This window comes from Onychomys torridus, chromosome 16 (genome assembly GCF_903995425.1).
Source record: "Onychomys torridus chromosome 16, mOncTor1.1, whole genome shotgun sequence".
Classification (NCBI taxonomy): domain Eukaryota; kingdom Metazoa; phylum Chordata; class Mammalia; order Rodentia; family Cricetidae; genus Onychomys; species Onychomys torridus.
In genome coordinates, this window is record NC_050458.1 from 48,832,790 (window position 1) to 48,845,794 (window position 13,005).

The 13,005-nt window shown below is 49.2% G+C and overlaps 1 protein-coding gene across 1 annotated transcript in view; it reads right to left on the reverse strand.

Annotated features, from left to right (window-relative positions):
• Positions 1–13,005, reverse strand: part of Efcab6 (EF-hand calcium binding domain 6) — a 203,149-nt gene that overhangs the window by 168,795 nt on the left and 21,349 nt on the right. The window contains exons 3-4 of the mRNA XM_036207668.1: positions 11,327–11,475; positions 823–1,034 (exon numbers count right to left, since the gene is read on the reverse strand). Coding sequence (XP_036063561.1) covers positions 823–1,034; positions 11,327–11,475 — 361 coding nt within the window. The remainder of the gene's footprint in view (positions 1–822; positions 1,035–11,326; positions 11,476–13,005) is intronic.

A 13,005-nucleotide genomic window follows, 5' to 3' on the forward strand; every position in this document is an offset into this window, starting at 1 on the left:
ATCTATGGGCCTGGCAGGTGAGAGAAATTTGTCCTGACTGTGGGCCAAGCAGAAAAACTCTAACTACACCTTACCATCCACATCCTTCCCCAGGCCCTGGCATCACCCCAGGGCCTGTGCACACACATACAGAAGCCAGAAGTCAACAGTGGGTTTCCTCCTCTATCATTGGCTGGCTATATACCTGCCTGTCCCCACCCCTCCCCTCGTCCCCAGCACTGGTGACAGGCGCTTACTATTGTGCCAGTTGATAAGTGGTTCTGGGGACCCAGACTCGGATCCTCAAGCTTACACAGCAGCCACCATATCCTCTACAACAACTGCCCCACCCAGAAGTTCACAACATCCCCACCCAGGAGTTGAGCCTAGGATGCATACCATTAATCCCAGCACTTGGGAGGCAGAGGCAGGTGGATCTCTGTAAATTCAAGGTCAGCCTGGTCTACAGAGTGAGTTCCAGAATAGCCAGAGCTACAAAGTGAGACCTTATCTCAAAAAAAATAAGTTAGCAAATAAATCTTTACATATATATAAATTGACCTAATACTTCCATATAAAAGTTTTTTTTTTATTTTGTTTTTGTTTTTGTTTTTGTTTTTTAAGGAAGAAAATGACAGGCACACTGTTGTGTGCAAAATATGAGCAAGTGAACACTGATCATGTCATCCTAATTGGCCGGAACTCGAGTGAATGATGAACAGTGATCACGACTCCAGTTGCTCATGGAGGTCAATGAGAAGACAGAACAGGCCACGTGCTCCTCTGTCAGCCTCCCTGGCTTTTCCAGAAAAGCCCGTCCATACTGACAGCCTCTTGTCCTACCTGAGCCAGCAAGTCCTGGAACTGCTCTCTCGTGAGCGGCAGGAGGAAGGCTGTGATGACGCGCTTCAGGTCCCCCTTCGTCACCGCCTGGCTGTGGGTTGGGTCAAGTGCCTGGAAGACTTTTTTGATTTCATCCCTTTTGCTGGAAATCCTTTGAGACAGAACCCGTTCAACATCTAACGAGGACAGTACTGGGTTGGCAATAGCTGTGTCTGTGGATGAGACAGAGACACCTAGTGAGCGTGCTTAGACGGAGACGCAACCCAGCCTGCAGAGTCCAGCTTCCTCTCTCATTCTCAACTATCTACTCATTTGATGCCTCACCAAGGAAAATCTAGTTTTTCCCTCTGGAAGTGGTTAGCACAGGATCACACCCATAAGGGAAAGAGGTGAAGGTGGCCTTCCCTACAAGGACATGGGATATGAGAAGAAACCTTGAGGAGTGCAAGAAATGTATTTCATATCTCAATTTTTTTTTACAATTTGTGTGTGTGGGGGGTGTGTGTACATACATGTATACCTATGTATGTGGTTGCTAGAATGCATGGCATGCATGTGGAGGTCAGGGGACAGTGGAGGAGTAGGTTCTCTCTTCCCACCATGTGGATCTTGGGTACCAAGCTTGACAGCAAAGTGCCTTTACCTGCTGAACCACCTCAACAGTCCTCAATGAATCTTTCCTGTATGTGTGAGGACACGTGTGTCCATGTGAGTGCACATGAATATGGGAACCTGCCAATGTGGAGGCCAGAAGTCAACACTGGATGTCTTCCTCCATCTCTGCTCCATCTTATTTTTTGAGACAAGGCCTCTCATTAAACCCAGAGCTACTGGGCAGTGGTGGTGCATTCCTTTAATCCCAGAGCTCAGGAGGCAGAGGTAGGTATATCTCTGTTCAAGGCCAGACTGGTCTACAGAGCAAATTCCAGGACAGTCAGGACTACACAGAGAAACCCTGTCTCAAGAAATGAGATGAGATATGAGAGAGAGAGAGAGAGAGAGAGAGAGAGAGAGAGAGAGAGAGAGAGAGAATATAATAAAGTATTTATTTAAAAACAAAAACCCTAGAGCTAATGGGCCAGAAAAAAACCAAGGAACCTCCTGTCTCTACCTCTCTAACACCAGGATTACACCACCACTCTTGATGGGTGCTGGGAATCTGAACTCAAATTCTCCGGTGTACCTAGCAAGCACCTTATCCACTGATAAGGTAAATCAACCTTTACAACATCCTAGCTACCTTATATGACCTTGACAGTTTTGGGGGGGAAATCTTTGATTGTCTGGGATCCTTTTCCTTTGAAGGCTGGAGACATGAACAGCCTGGGTATGGAAAGGTGGCATGAAAATGATCACCATGCTCTGGGATAAGGTTAGGGGCTTCAACTTCTTGGGGGCAAAGGGAATCCCAACTGATGCTACAGGCCTCAGAGGTCCACAGGTCACCCCAGGAGAGGTGACAGGCTTCAGGTCTGCCTGACTTCTATTGCAGACAGAAACAGTTTTGGAGAGAAATGCAATTATTCAAAGCACCCCAGAGCACCCATCAGGGCCGGGTGTGTACACTGGGTACTCTGCTTGATATTCCATAACCGACTGAGCAAAGAGGAGGCTGAAGGACAGTGGCCTGGCCAGCCCCTCATGTTTATCACAGCAGACTCCAGTGTGTGGCAAAAGCTTCACTGAGGCCTTGTCTTTTATATGCACAAGGGAGCCGGGGCTCTAGCTACTTCCCTTGGAATACAAATTTCTTATCAGCTGAGAGGGAAAGCTTTTCACCTCAGGTGGCCTGAGCCAGATCAGGCTTTCAGAGGGCACCTCAGTGACAGGTGGAACCATTCCCAGGTCTCTCTTCGGTCACAGCGTAAGCTGTCTGAGCCATGTTTTGTCAAAGGTGGTACAGGGACACAACATGACTCCCATTCTGTGGTGGATATCGGCTCCATTCTCACATAAGGTTGGGCGGTGGGCAAGTCCTCTTTGTCACAGCCCAGGGCTGTGCAAGTCCGTACTGAGGTGCCTGAGGAGACCGGGATGCCTCTCACTCTCAAGACTTCTACAGGAAGGGAGCTGGGAGACCAGCATGGGCAGTGAGGTGCAAGGACAAGCTCGGATATATGCAGGCCACTGAAGACCTAGAAATGAGGTAGCCGCTTTGGAGTGACATGGAAGCTTTCTAGCACAAAATGGTGGCGCTATTTGGAGAGGATGCGGAAACTTTAAGAAGTAGGACCTGTTTGCTAGCTGCTAGAAACAGATCACTAGAGAGGGGCTTTTGAAGGTTATATCCAGCCCCCTGATGTTCTCTTTCTTCTCTCTCTCTCTCTCTCTTCCTGGTCCACTGTTATGTGATCATCCACCAAACACTTTGGTGAACTGAGCTATTCCACCGAGATGGACTGAAGCCCTCTGCAACAGTGAGCCTGAAACTCTTCTTGTTTCCACCAGGTACTGTGGTCACAATGCTATAACTGGCTGTCCCTGAGCACTAGGAGCAGGGATGAAGGGGACGGCTGCCATGGGAACAAACAAGAGAAGTCCAGTGGAGGCAGCACAGCCAAGACCTACGCATGGACGGTCCAGACCTTGGGCCTCATGCTCTGGTTATGGGATGCCACCATGACATGTCCATCAACAGAGTGACAGAAGCCCATGTCCTCCCTCCCCTTCCCTCTATTATGGCATGGAGGAGGAAGGGCTGGGGTGGAGACGGGTCAGGCCAGCCCAGCTGCTCAGGTGCATGCCTGTGGAGCTCTCCCCAGCAGTAAGAGTCAAGAGGGGAAGTTTTTAAAGAGCAGAGGTCCCCAGAATGTTTGATTTGACGTGTCATGGGAAGCGGGAAGACAGTGAAGGCCACGCAGCCTGACAGGATGGTCACGGCCTCCACTGAAAGGACAGTGAAAGGTTCAGGAGATACAAATTTCCACGGTGGCCACAGTGAGCACACACACCCCTACCCCCCACCTCTCCATCCCCCCCCCCGCCCACCCCCACACCATGCAGTCTTTGCTCACACCATCTGTCTTGATTATTTTCCCTGTGGCTGTGATAAAACACCCTGACAAAGCTACTTAAGGGAGAGAGGGCTTATTTGTCCCACCCTTCCAGGCTACAGTTCGTCACCCAGGGAAACAGAGGCAGCAGGAACTCAAAGCCATGGTCACATCCCGTCCACGTCGAGAAGAGGCAGCAATGGTGATCCTTGTGCTTGTGGTCAGCTCCCTCTCCTTTTCATGCAGCCCAGGCCTGGCCCACGTGGTGCTGCCCACATCCAGCATGGGTCTTCCTGCCTCAAGCAACCCAATTAAGAAAATCCCTCACAGGCATGTCCACTGGCCAACCCAATCCGGACAACTCCTCATGAAGCCCCCGCTACCTCCAGCCAGGTGAGGCCAGATTGTGTCGGGTTAACAAACTAACCCCCACAGTCACCCTTTTGCTCCTCCCAACAAGAATGGAAAAGAGTTTTCTCTCCCGACTCCAGCCCCTAGTTGAGTATGGTCTCAGGCACAGGTGTGGCTGAGACCAGCGGTACCATGGGGGATAGACGACTGCTATTCTTTAAAGCCACTGCGGTGGTGGTGGTGGTGGGGCTTTATCCCCTACAATCTACACCTGGGGCAGAGGAGGGCAAGACTAGAGAGAGAATTCCTGAGTCCAGAGTGGGGTGTCTGTACATGCCCTCTAGAAGGCTGAATCTATAATATGGAGATCAAAGAGCTTGGGGTAGGGCATGCCATATGGGAGCCAGAAGCCTGTGGCAGGGAAGCACTGTGGGAGGGGGAGGTAAGGAAGCTTATCTGGGAAATCCCAATTTTGTAGAAAGTGGGATTCACTATTCCAGAGCTACTGACCAGGCACCTATCATTGCCAGCCCCTGTTCCTGGTGCCAAGCACACTGCAGCGGGCAGACAGACCCGGCTACCATCTGGAGGGGACAAGACAGGCAAGGGGGCAGGCAGCCAGTATGCCACGGGGTGATGACAGATGGCAGTGAATGCAGCAAGGGTGGCAGGAGGCCAGCAGAGTGTAGGAAGGTGGCACACCGTGGCCTGCTCTAGACAGGAGGTCCAGGATCCCTCCCCAGGGAGCTTGGGAGCCAAGATCAGAATGTCAGAAACGGGCCAGGCAGCTAGCAAGCAGAGGTGACTGCATTCAACATGGACCATAGAAGCTCTGTAAGAGCTCTACATAGAAACAACCTGAGTCTGTCTAAGAGAACAGAGACCAGGGTGGCTGTGCAGGAAGCAGGAAGAGCCAGGATTGGGAAGGTGGGATGCCTGCGTGCTGGCTTTAAGCACCTGAACAAAGGATTGGGGTTTGGTTTGGTTTTGTTTTTGAGACAGGGTTTCTCTGTGTAACCACCCTGTCTATCCTGGAACTCACTCTGTATGTAGACCAGACTGGTCTCAAACTCAGAGATCCACCTATCTCTGTCTCCCAAGTGCTGGGATTAAAGGTGTGTGCCACCACTGTCCAGCCCAGGGTGTTCCTAAAATTTGAGAGGAAGGGCCAGGGATCATCAGGGGAGCAACAACAATACATCATTCCAGCCACTACAGAGAATGGACTCCAGGGACAAGAAAACAAGGGAAGAAGATCAGAGACGTCATGCATCAAGCCTGTAAGGAAATGGGTATGGCTTGACCCTGGTGTCTCCCTGGATGTGGATCGCAGACTGGCAAATGGAGACATCGTCTGCTGGTTCTTGCACCAACCAGGTCTTGTAGACTGTGTGGCGTGGGGACAGGCAGAGTCTGAAGAAGCAGATTAGGACCCTGTCTCCATGCTCAATGTGAGGACCTAGACCAATGATGGCATCAGTGGTTGAATACCCTAGTATTCAGGGACCTTGTGGAGCTTATGTAAGGTGTCAGCAACTGAGGTGCAAACAGAAAGCCAGCCAAGCAACAGATATGTGCCCTGGAGCCTAGTGGGGAAATCAGCACAGAACTGGCTACAGATTGCTTACACGTGACATTCCATGACATAGAGCCAGGGGAGGGACAGTGGGGAGAAGACCCAACACAGCAGAGCCTGAAGGCAGAGGAAGGCTCCAGAACCCGCCATCAGACCCCTGCGGATGCTCAGCAAGGCGGGAGCCCCTCCACTCTCCCATCTCCTCTCCCAGCCACTGAGACTCCCAGCAGCAGCTGGTTCCCACAGAGGAGCTGTGTGGTGAGAAGCAGCTAGAGTGCACAGCGATTCCTTGGCCCGCTGGGTGTCACAGGGGACCCTCTTCGCAATGCATGCTTCCACCCTGAGATCTCTTCTCAGACTTTTTGTGTATTTTTTAATTGCTTTCCAAGAAGCCCCGACTTGGCACTCAGAACTGTGATTTGAAGGCAGCAGACAGTATTAACTGGGAATTCTGCAGAAGGACTTGAGAGCAGCTTTTGGTTTCACAAGCCCGATGCAGGCCCTCAGACTGGGAATGAAAGCCAGACCCAAACCTCCTCCACTGCTGCTGGGAGAACCAACCAACGCCATTTTCTGGAAGGCAGCTGGACCAGCTTCCCATTGTCGGTTTAGGAACTGGAGAATTACAGTAGACTGCCGCTCGAGCCCCACCATGATGGCAAGTAAAATGGGTTAAATACATGTACAGTTTCAAACCAAGCCAAGACCTGAAGATACAACAGAAACCACATATCACAAAGGACAAGCTGATCTTCAACAGTCCAGATAGATAGTGCCTTCTGCAGAGATGAGGGAACAGACACAGGCCAGACAGGATGAAAAGAAAACAACCCCATATTCAGTAGCCATATGTAATGGTAGATAGACAATGATGCCAGGGCCTTGGTCAACTACATGTGAGGAGCAGCCAGGCAGGTGGCAGAGAGCTATATGATAGCACCCTAGGTCTCCCACAGATGAGGGGGCTATTCTCCAAAGGCTAGCTACAAGGTGAAGAGGCAAGGTAATCCTATGGAACACATGGAGTCTCTGCCCGTGGACTATCAGGGGCCTGCTGCAGGTTCAAGACAAGGCAATTGAGGTGGTTAGAAAGAAAATGGCCCCCATAGGGGATGGCACTATGAGGAGGTATAGCTTTGTTGGAGTGGGTGTGGCCTTGTTGGAGGAAGTGTGTCACGGTGGAGGTGGGTTTTGAGGTCTAACATATGCTCAAGCCATACCCAGTGTCTCAGACTACTTCCTGATGCCTGCAAGTCAAGATGTAGGCCTATCAGCTACCTTCTCCAGAACCACATCTGCCTGCATGCTGCCTTGCTTCCTGCCATGATGATAATGAACTAAAATTCTGAACTGTAAGCATGCCACCACAATTAAATGTTTTCCTTTATAAGAGTTGCCGTGGTCATGGTGTCTCTTCATAGCAATAGAAATCTTAAGGCAGCAGTGGAGTCACTGGACATCCCTCCACATGCAGACACTGTTGGTGGAGCTGGAAAACAAAAAGGACTCTGGAGATCTACCCTGCCACCATGACTCAAATCCAGGAGGGCTATGATGCAGGAGATGGCCACTGGAGACCCAGCTGGCAGCTCATGGGCTTAGCTTAGTAGCAGGCTACATGGAATGAAAGAACCAGTGAATGCAAAGCTGAAATACAAAGATAAAATACTTTTAACATACTATTTTCATCTGTATTATTTATTTGTGTGTGTGTGTGTGTGTGTGTGTGTGTGTCTGTCTGTCGTCTGTCTGTGTCTGTGCCTGTGTCTCTATGCCATCTGCATGCAGTGCCCACAAAGGCCAAAAGAAGGCATCAGATTCCTGGAGCTGGAGTTGCAGGCCATTATGAGCTAAGTGATGTGGGTGTCGCAAATAGAACTCCATTCTCTGTAAGTGCTCTTAACGGCTGAGCCATTGCTCCAGCCCCAGATAAAACCATTTTAAAAAAGAAAAGGGTACATTGTGGCAATTGTACTTATTTGATATCATCTGCTTGTACAAGTTACACAGCCACATCTCCAAATCCACATGAACAACAGAGTGTGTAACTGCTGATGGTGCCCCCTGGGAGGGCAGAGTGGTGATGGTAGACCCACGTGTGTGTATATAAGTGTATGTATGCAGAAGGGGGGTACACATGTACTCAGATCCTTTGGCACATGTACATACATGTGTGTGAAAGCCAGAAGTCAACTCAAGCATCCTTCTCTATCACTTTCTACACTATTTTTTTTGAACAGGGTCTCACACTTGGCCTGGAGCTCACCAACTGAACAAGGATGGCTGGCTGGTCCTTGATCTCCAGGGATCTGTTTGTCTCTGCCTCCCTCGCGCTGGGATTTCAGGCAAACCCCACTGAGCCTGGCTTTTTCACTGGGTTCTGGAGATCAAACTCCTGGTCCTCATGCTTTCTCAGAAGGTGCTTTACCGACCGAGCAGTTTCCCCACTCCTGTAGACATACATAGCTATGGAAAGAATTTAGATGTATTTATTTGATTTTATGTGTGTGAGCACTTTGCCTGTGTATTGTGTCCCACATGGCTGCCTGGTGCCTGTGGAGGTCAGAAAAAGGCATCATGTCCTCTGTAGTTCTCATGGTTGTGAGCTGCCATGTAGGGGCTGGGAACCAAAGCCAGGCACTCAGCAAGGACAACCAGTGCTCTTAACAGTCGATCCATCTCTCCGGCCCCAGAAACAACTTCTAAAAAGACAAAACATTTGGGTGGATTTCTTCACGTTGCTGGCCAACGTGCAAAGCAATCGGCAGAGAAGAAACACTTGAGGCAGAGCCGGATCAAGCCGCACAGCTCCATCTGAAGAAAACTTAGGCCCGCCAGTAATAATGATCAATCTGCTGTGTAGAAATGGGCAACCAATAGAACTAGCAACTCACGGCGCAAACAGGCCCTCCAGCTAAACCTGAGGGTGGGAATTTAAACCACTGTTGGACAAGTGTCATTAGGGCTTAGAAGATGGCTCAGTGGATAAAGCTTGCCGTGCAAACATGATGACCAGAGTTTGGGTCCCCAAAGCCCATGTAACACTGAAGGCGCTCAAGACAGCGGCAGACACCTTTAACTCCTGCATGCCTGGGAGACACAATTCCCAGACACTTGCAGCCCAGCTAGCCTGGCCTAGGCAGCAGTCGAGAAGGGACCCTGCCTCAAATAAGGTGGAAGGCAAGGACTGGCACCCAAAGTTGTCACACCTACATGTTGCGGTATACACACACCTGTACGTGCACAGGCATTTGCATGTGTGAGTAAACACACATTTACACTTAAAAAATAAATAAATGTAAGCTGGGCAGTGATGGCGACCACCTTTAATCGGGAGTCAGAGGCAGGTGGATCTCTGTGAGTTCAAGGCCAGCCTGGTCTACAGAGCAAGTTCTCCAGGACAGCCAGGGCTACACAGAGAAACCCCATCTTGAAAAAACAAAAACAAAAAATGTAATTACTTCTGCTAATGCACAAGATCTTACAAGATACTATTCTGTTGGGAAACTTATCAATGAATGCATGTGATATTGTGATATTCTTTGGAGGAAGTACACATGTACCAGCTTGTAGAGGGTCTTTCAGTAGTGTTTAAAAACTCTGGTAGGGTTGGAGAGATAGCTCTGAGGTTAAGAGCACTGGCTGCTCTTCCAGAGGTCCTGAGTTCAATTCCCAGCAACCACATGGTGGCTCACAGCCATCTGTAATGAGATCTGGTGCCCTCTTCTGGCCTGCAGAGATACGTGCAGGCAGAACACTGTATATATGATAGATAGATAGATAGATAGATAGATAGATAGATAGATAGATAGAAGAACTCTGGAAGCAGTCGGATGGTGGTGGCACAAGCCTTCAGTCACTTTAGTCCAGCACTCAGGAGGCAGAGGCAGGCGGATCTCTGTGAGTTCCAGGCCAGCCTGGGCTACAGAGCGAGTTCCATGACAGGCTCCAAAGCTACACAGAGAAACCCTGTCTCAATACCCCCCCCCCCCCGCAAAAAAAAAAGAACTCTGGGAGATGGATGCCTGGACTCAGTAGCCCCCTTCACACTAGTCTCCTTTGCTTTATCAGGGTTGTCAAGTATACTAAGACCACCCCCCCTGCATTGCTCTGTGGACGTGAAGCTGTGCTACGGAATGGCTCTACATTTTACTCTGACATGTTCCCATCAGAAACCACCTTAACAACAAACCCCGAGTTAGGGTGGACAGGTGGCCATCAGATATCAAGCCTGTATCCCCAGGCTCACTAGTTGATACACAGGACCGCTGGAGTCAAGTCTCACCAACTACCGGCAAGCATGTGTCCAGTGAGATTAGCGCCTGGAATGCTTGTGGGCACACCCATTTGCCCTTCACAGTTCCCTCCCCCACTCCATCCTGCATCCTTTAGAGTTCCTGCTTGAGCCTCACTGCCGCTGCTGTGCACCCTTCAGTTTCCTCACTTCCTTCTCTCTGGCTACATCCCTGCAGGGCTGGCCTTTCATCAGAACCAACTCCGTTCTCAGCACCTATCAACAGCGCTCATCCTGAAGCAGAGCTCAAAAGATGTGTGTAAGAAACAAAAGCATTAAGGAGGAAATGAGTGAAGATCTAAAGATACATAATTGGGGGAAATATTAAGTCAAATTCTGTAATCTTTCAACTGAATGAAGAATCCAAATGGCTTAACAACTCTCATCCTCACACACACAAAAACCACTCTGCAAATACGTACTTGTAGCTGCTTTCTCGTACTTCCCAAACGCAGAATGGGGGGAGGGGGTAACAAACTTCTGCAAGGCGCAAGGCATATGATGGACTGCTGGGTGGCTGGCTACTCAACAAGCAAAATGCAGCGAAGAAAGGATAGTCTTAGCGAACGGACAGCCAGTGTAAACGGTGAGTGCAGGGCTGGAGATGTGGCGTGATGGGAAGAGAGCTTACCTAACACGCGTGAGGCCCAGGGTTCCATCCCAGCACTGCATAAACTGGGTGTGGTGACATAAGCCTATGATCCTAGTGCTTGGGAAGTGGTGGCAGGAGGATCATAAGTTCAAGGTCATCCTTGACTATAGAGTAAGTTGGAGGCTAGCCCAGGCTATAGGACACCCTGTCTCAGAAACGACCATGGAGGAAGAGGATGGGGAGAAAAATTTAGATATAGACCTTACACCCTTCATAAAAACATGAACTTGATCTAGATGTAAATCTCCGAACTATGCAATTAGAAGGTTGTGTAATGGAAAACCAAGATGGCTGGGGAGTAGCTACATGGAAACACTTGGTCCCTTCTGTTCAATTCCTCTGCAAACCTAAGACTACTGGGGGACAAGCTCAAATCTGTACAACTGTCCTTTCCTGAGTAACAACCATTAAGCTGACAGGGTCCAGGATCACACAGCCTGGGTTCAAATCCTGATAAGTCACTTTAAAACTATACATATCTGTGACGAAAGTGGTCTTGATGGGCCCATGTCTGCATTTCCCCATACAGGATATAGGGAGGGTATCAGCACATGACTCATGGTATGCCTTTGACGGAGCCTATGTCAAACAGTGAGTGGTACCTGTGGACAGTGCTATGATCCCTTGTGAGGACTCACCTGATGAAGAGGGCCTGCATAAATCTTGGAAGGCAGTCCTTGAATGCATTCTGCACGGTGAGGAGTGGGGACGGGAGTATGTCATCTTCTGGGTGCTGGGGTACAGAGTATGCCAGTCTGGTAAGATGGCCATTTTGTGCAATAAATCCCTGTGAGAGGAAGCAGAACAGATTATAGCATCTTCACTGTGTAAGCATGGCCGACTTCCTAGACGCTCCTTTCTGACCATCCTTAAGGGACACTAAGTCCTGTTTAGAGTGTTTTCAGCAGATCCAAAGAACTTCAGAAGGGCGGAGATAATGGTTATTTAAGTGTTGTTTTCTTGGTCCTCCTCTGCTTAATCACGGGGCTAACCTTGTTTCTTCCTGTTGCCTCTAGTTATACCTCTCCTCCTCAAGTCTGAAGTATTCTCTTCCCAGTACCATTCCTTCAACCTGCTCCCATCATGAAAAGCTTTCCCTTCTCCTTCAATTATGACAGACAGTTCTGCTGGGTATAGTAGTCTGGCTTGGCATCTGTGGGCTTTCAGTATATGTATATATCTCAGTATATATTTTCAGTGGTTATCAGTCCAAGCCAGTCAATGTCCGGCACAGGTGGAGGAGGGGCTCAAGAGGTCCCACCCCTAACAATGGAACTACTGGTGGCTGCTGCTGAGGGAGGGAGAGTCAGCTGTCTTCAGGAGTGTGCTGGCAGGTTGCCCAGGTTCCTATAGATGGCCCTATACCTATGCACATATACTGGAAGTACTAACTGGACTCAGTTGGTAAAGAAGAAGAAGAAGAAGGAGAAGGAGAACAAGAACAAGAACAAGAACAAGAACAAGAACAAGAAGAACAAGAACAAGAACAAGAAGAACAAGAAGAACAAGAACAAGAGAAGTTGGGAGGGAGAAGTGAGGGGGTTGGGAAGGGCTGGAGGTGTGAATATGATCCAAATACATTGCATACATGTATAAAATTCTCTGAGAATAATTCTTTAAATTAGGGGTGCATTAGCACTGCTGACTGATTTCTGGGGCAAGGAGTAAGAGGTGAAGAGTTCTGACTCTTGGTGGATGTGGTAGTGCATACCTGTGACCCCGGCACTGGGAGGTGCAAGCAGGCATCAGAAGGTGAGTTTGTCTCAGAAAACAAAACCAAGAGACTGTTCAGCGTCTCTGGGTGCTCAAGAAGAGCAGCAACAAAGACAGCAGCAAAAACAGGCACACACAAGGACCCTGAACATCTCCAAATGGCACCCATGAGAACCTCCCAAGACTGCTGGCACTGTGGAAGTGAACATCAAGGCAATCTGGCAGCATTTATTCATGAAAAGGGCCAGATGTCAGGGCTGGCAAGAGGGCTCAGAGGGTGAAGGCACTTGCTGCCAAGTGTGAACCCTGAATTTGATCCCCAGGCTCCATGTGGTGGAAGGAGAAAACTGATTTCAACAAATTTGTCTTCTAACCTTTACACATGCACACACACACACACACACACACACTGAGAGAACCCACTCCTGCAAGTTGTCCTCTGATATTCACATGTATACCATGGCATATGCCCTACACCCACACATACACACATACAAATAAATGTAATTTAAAAGAATTAAAAATCACAGCTTCCTGAATGGGTAGGCAATGGGGCAAAAATTTACTAGCCAAACCTTAAAGAGAAAGCTGAGGCTCTGGAAAG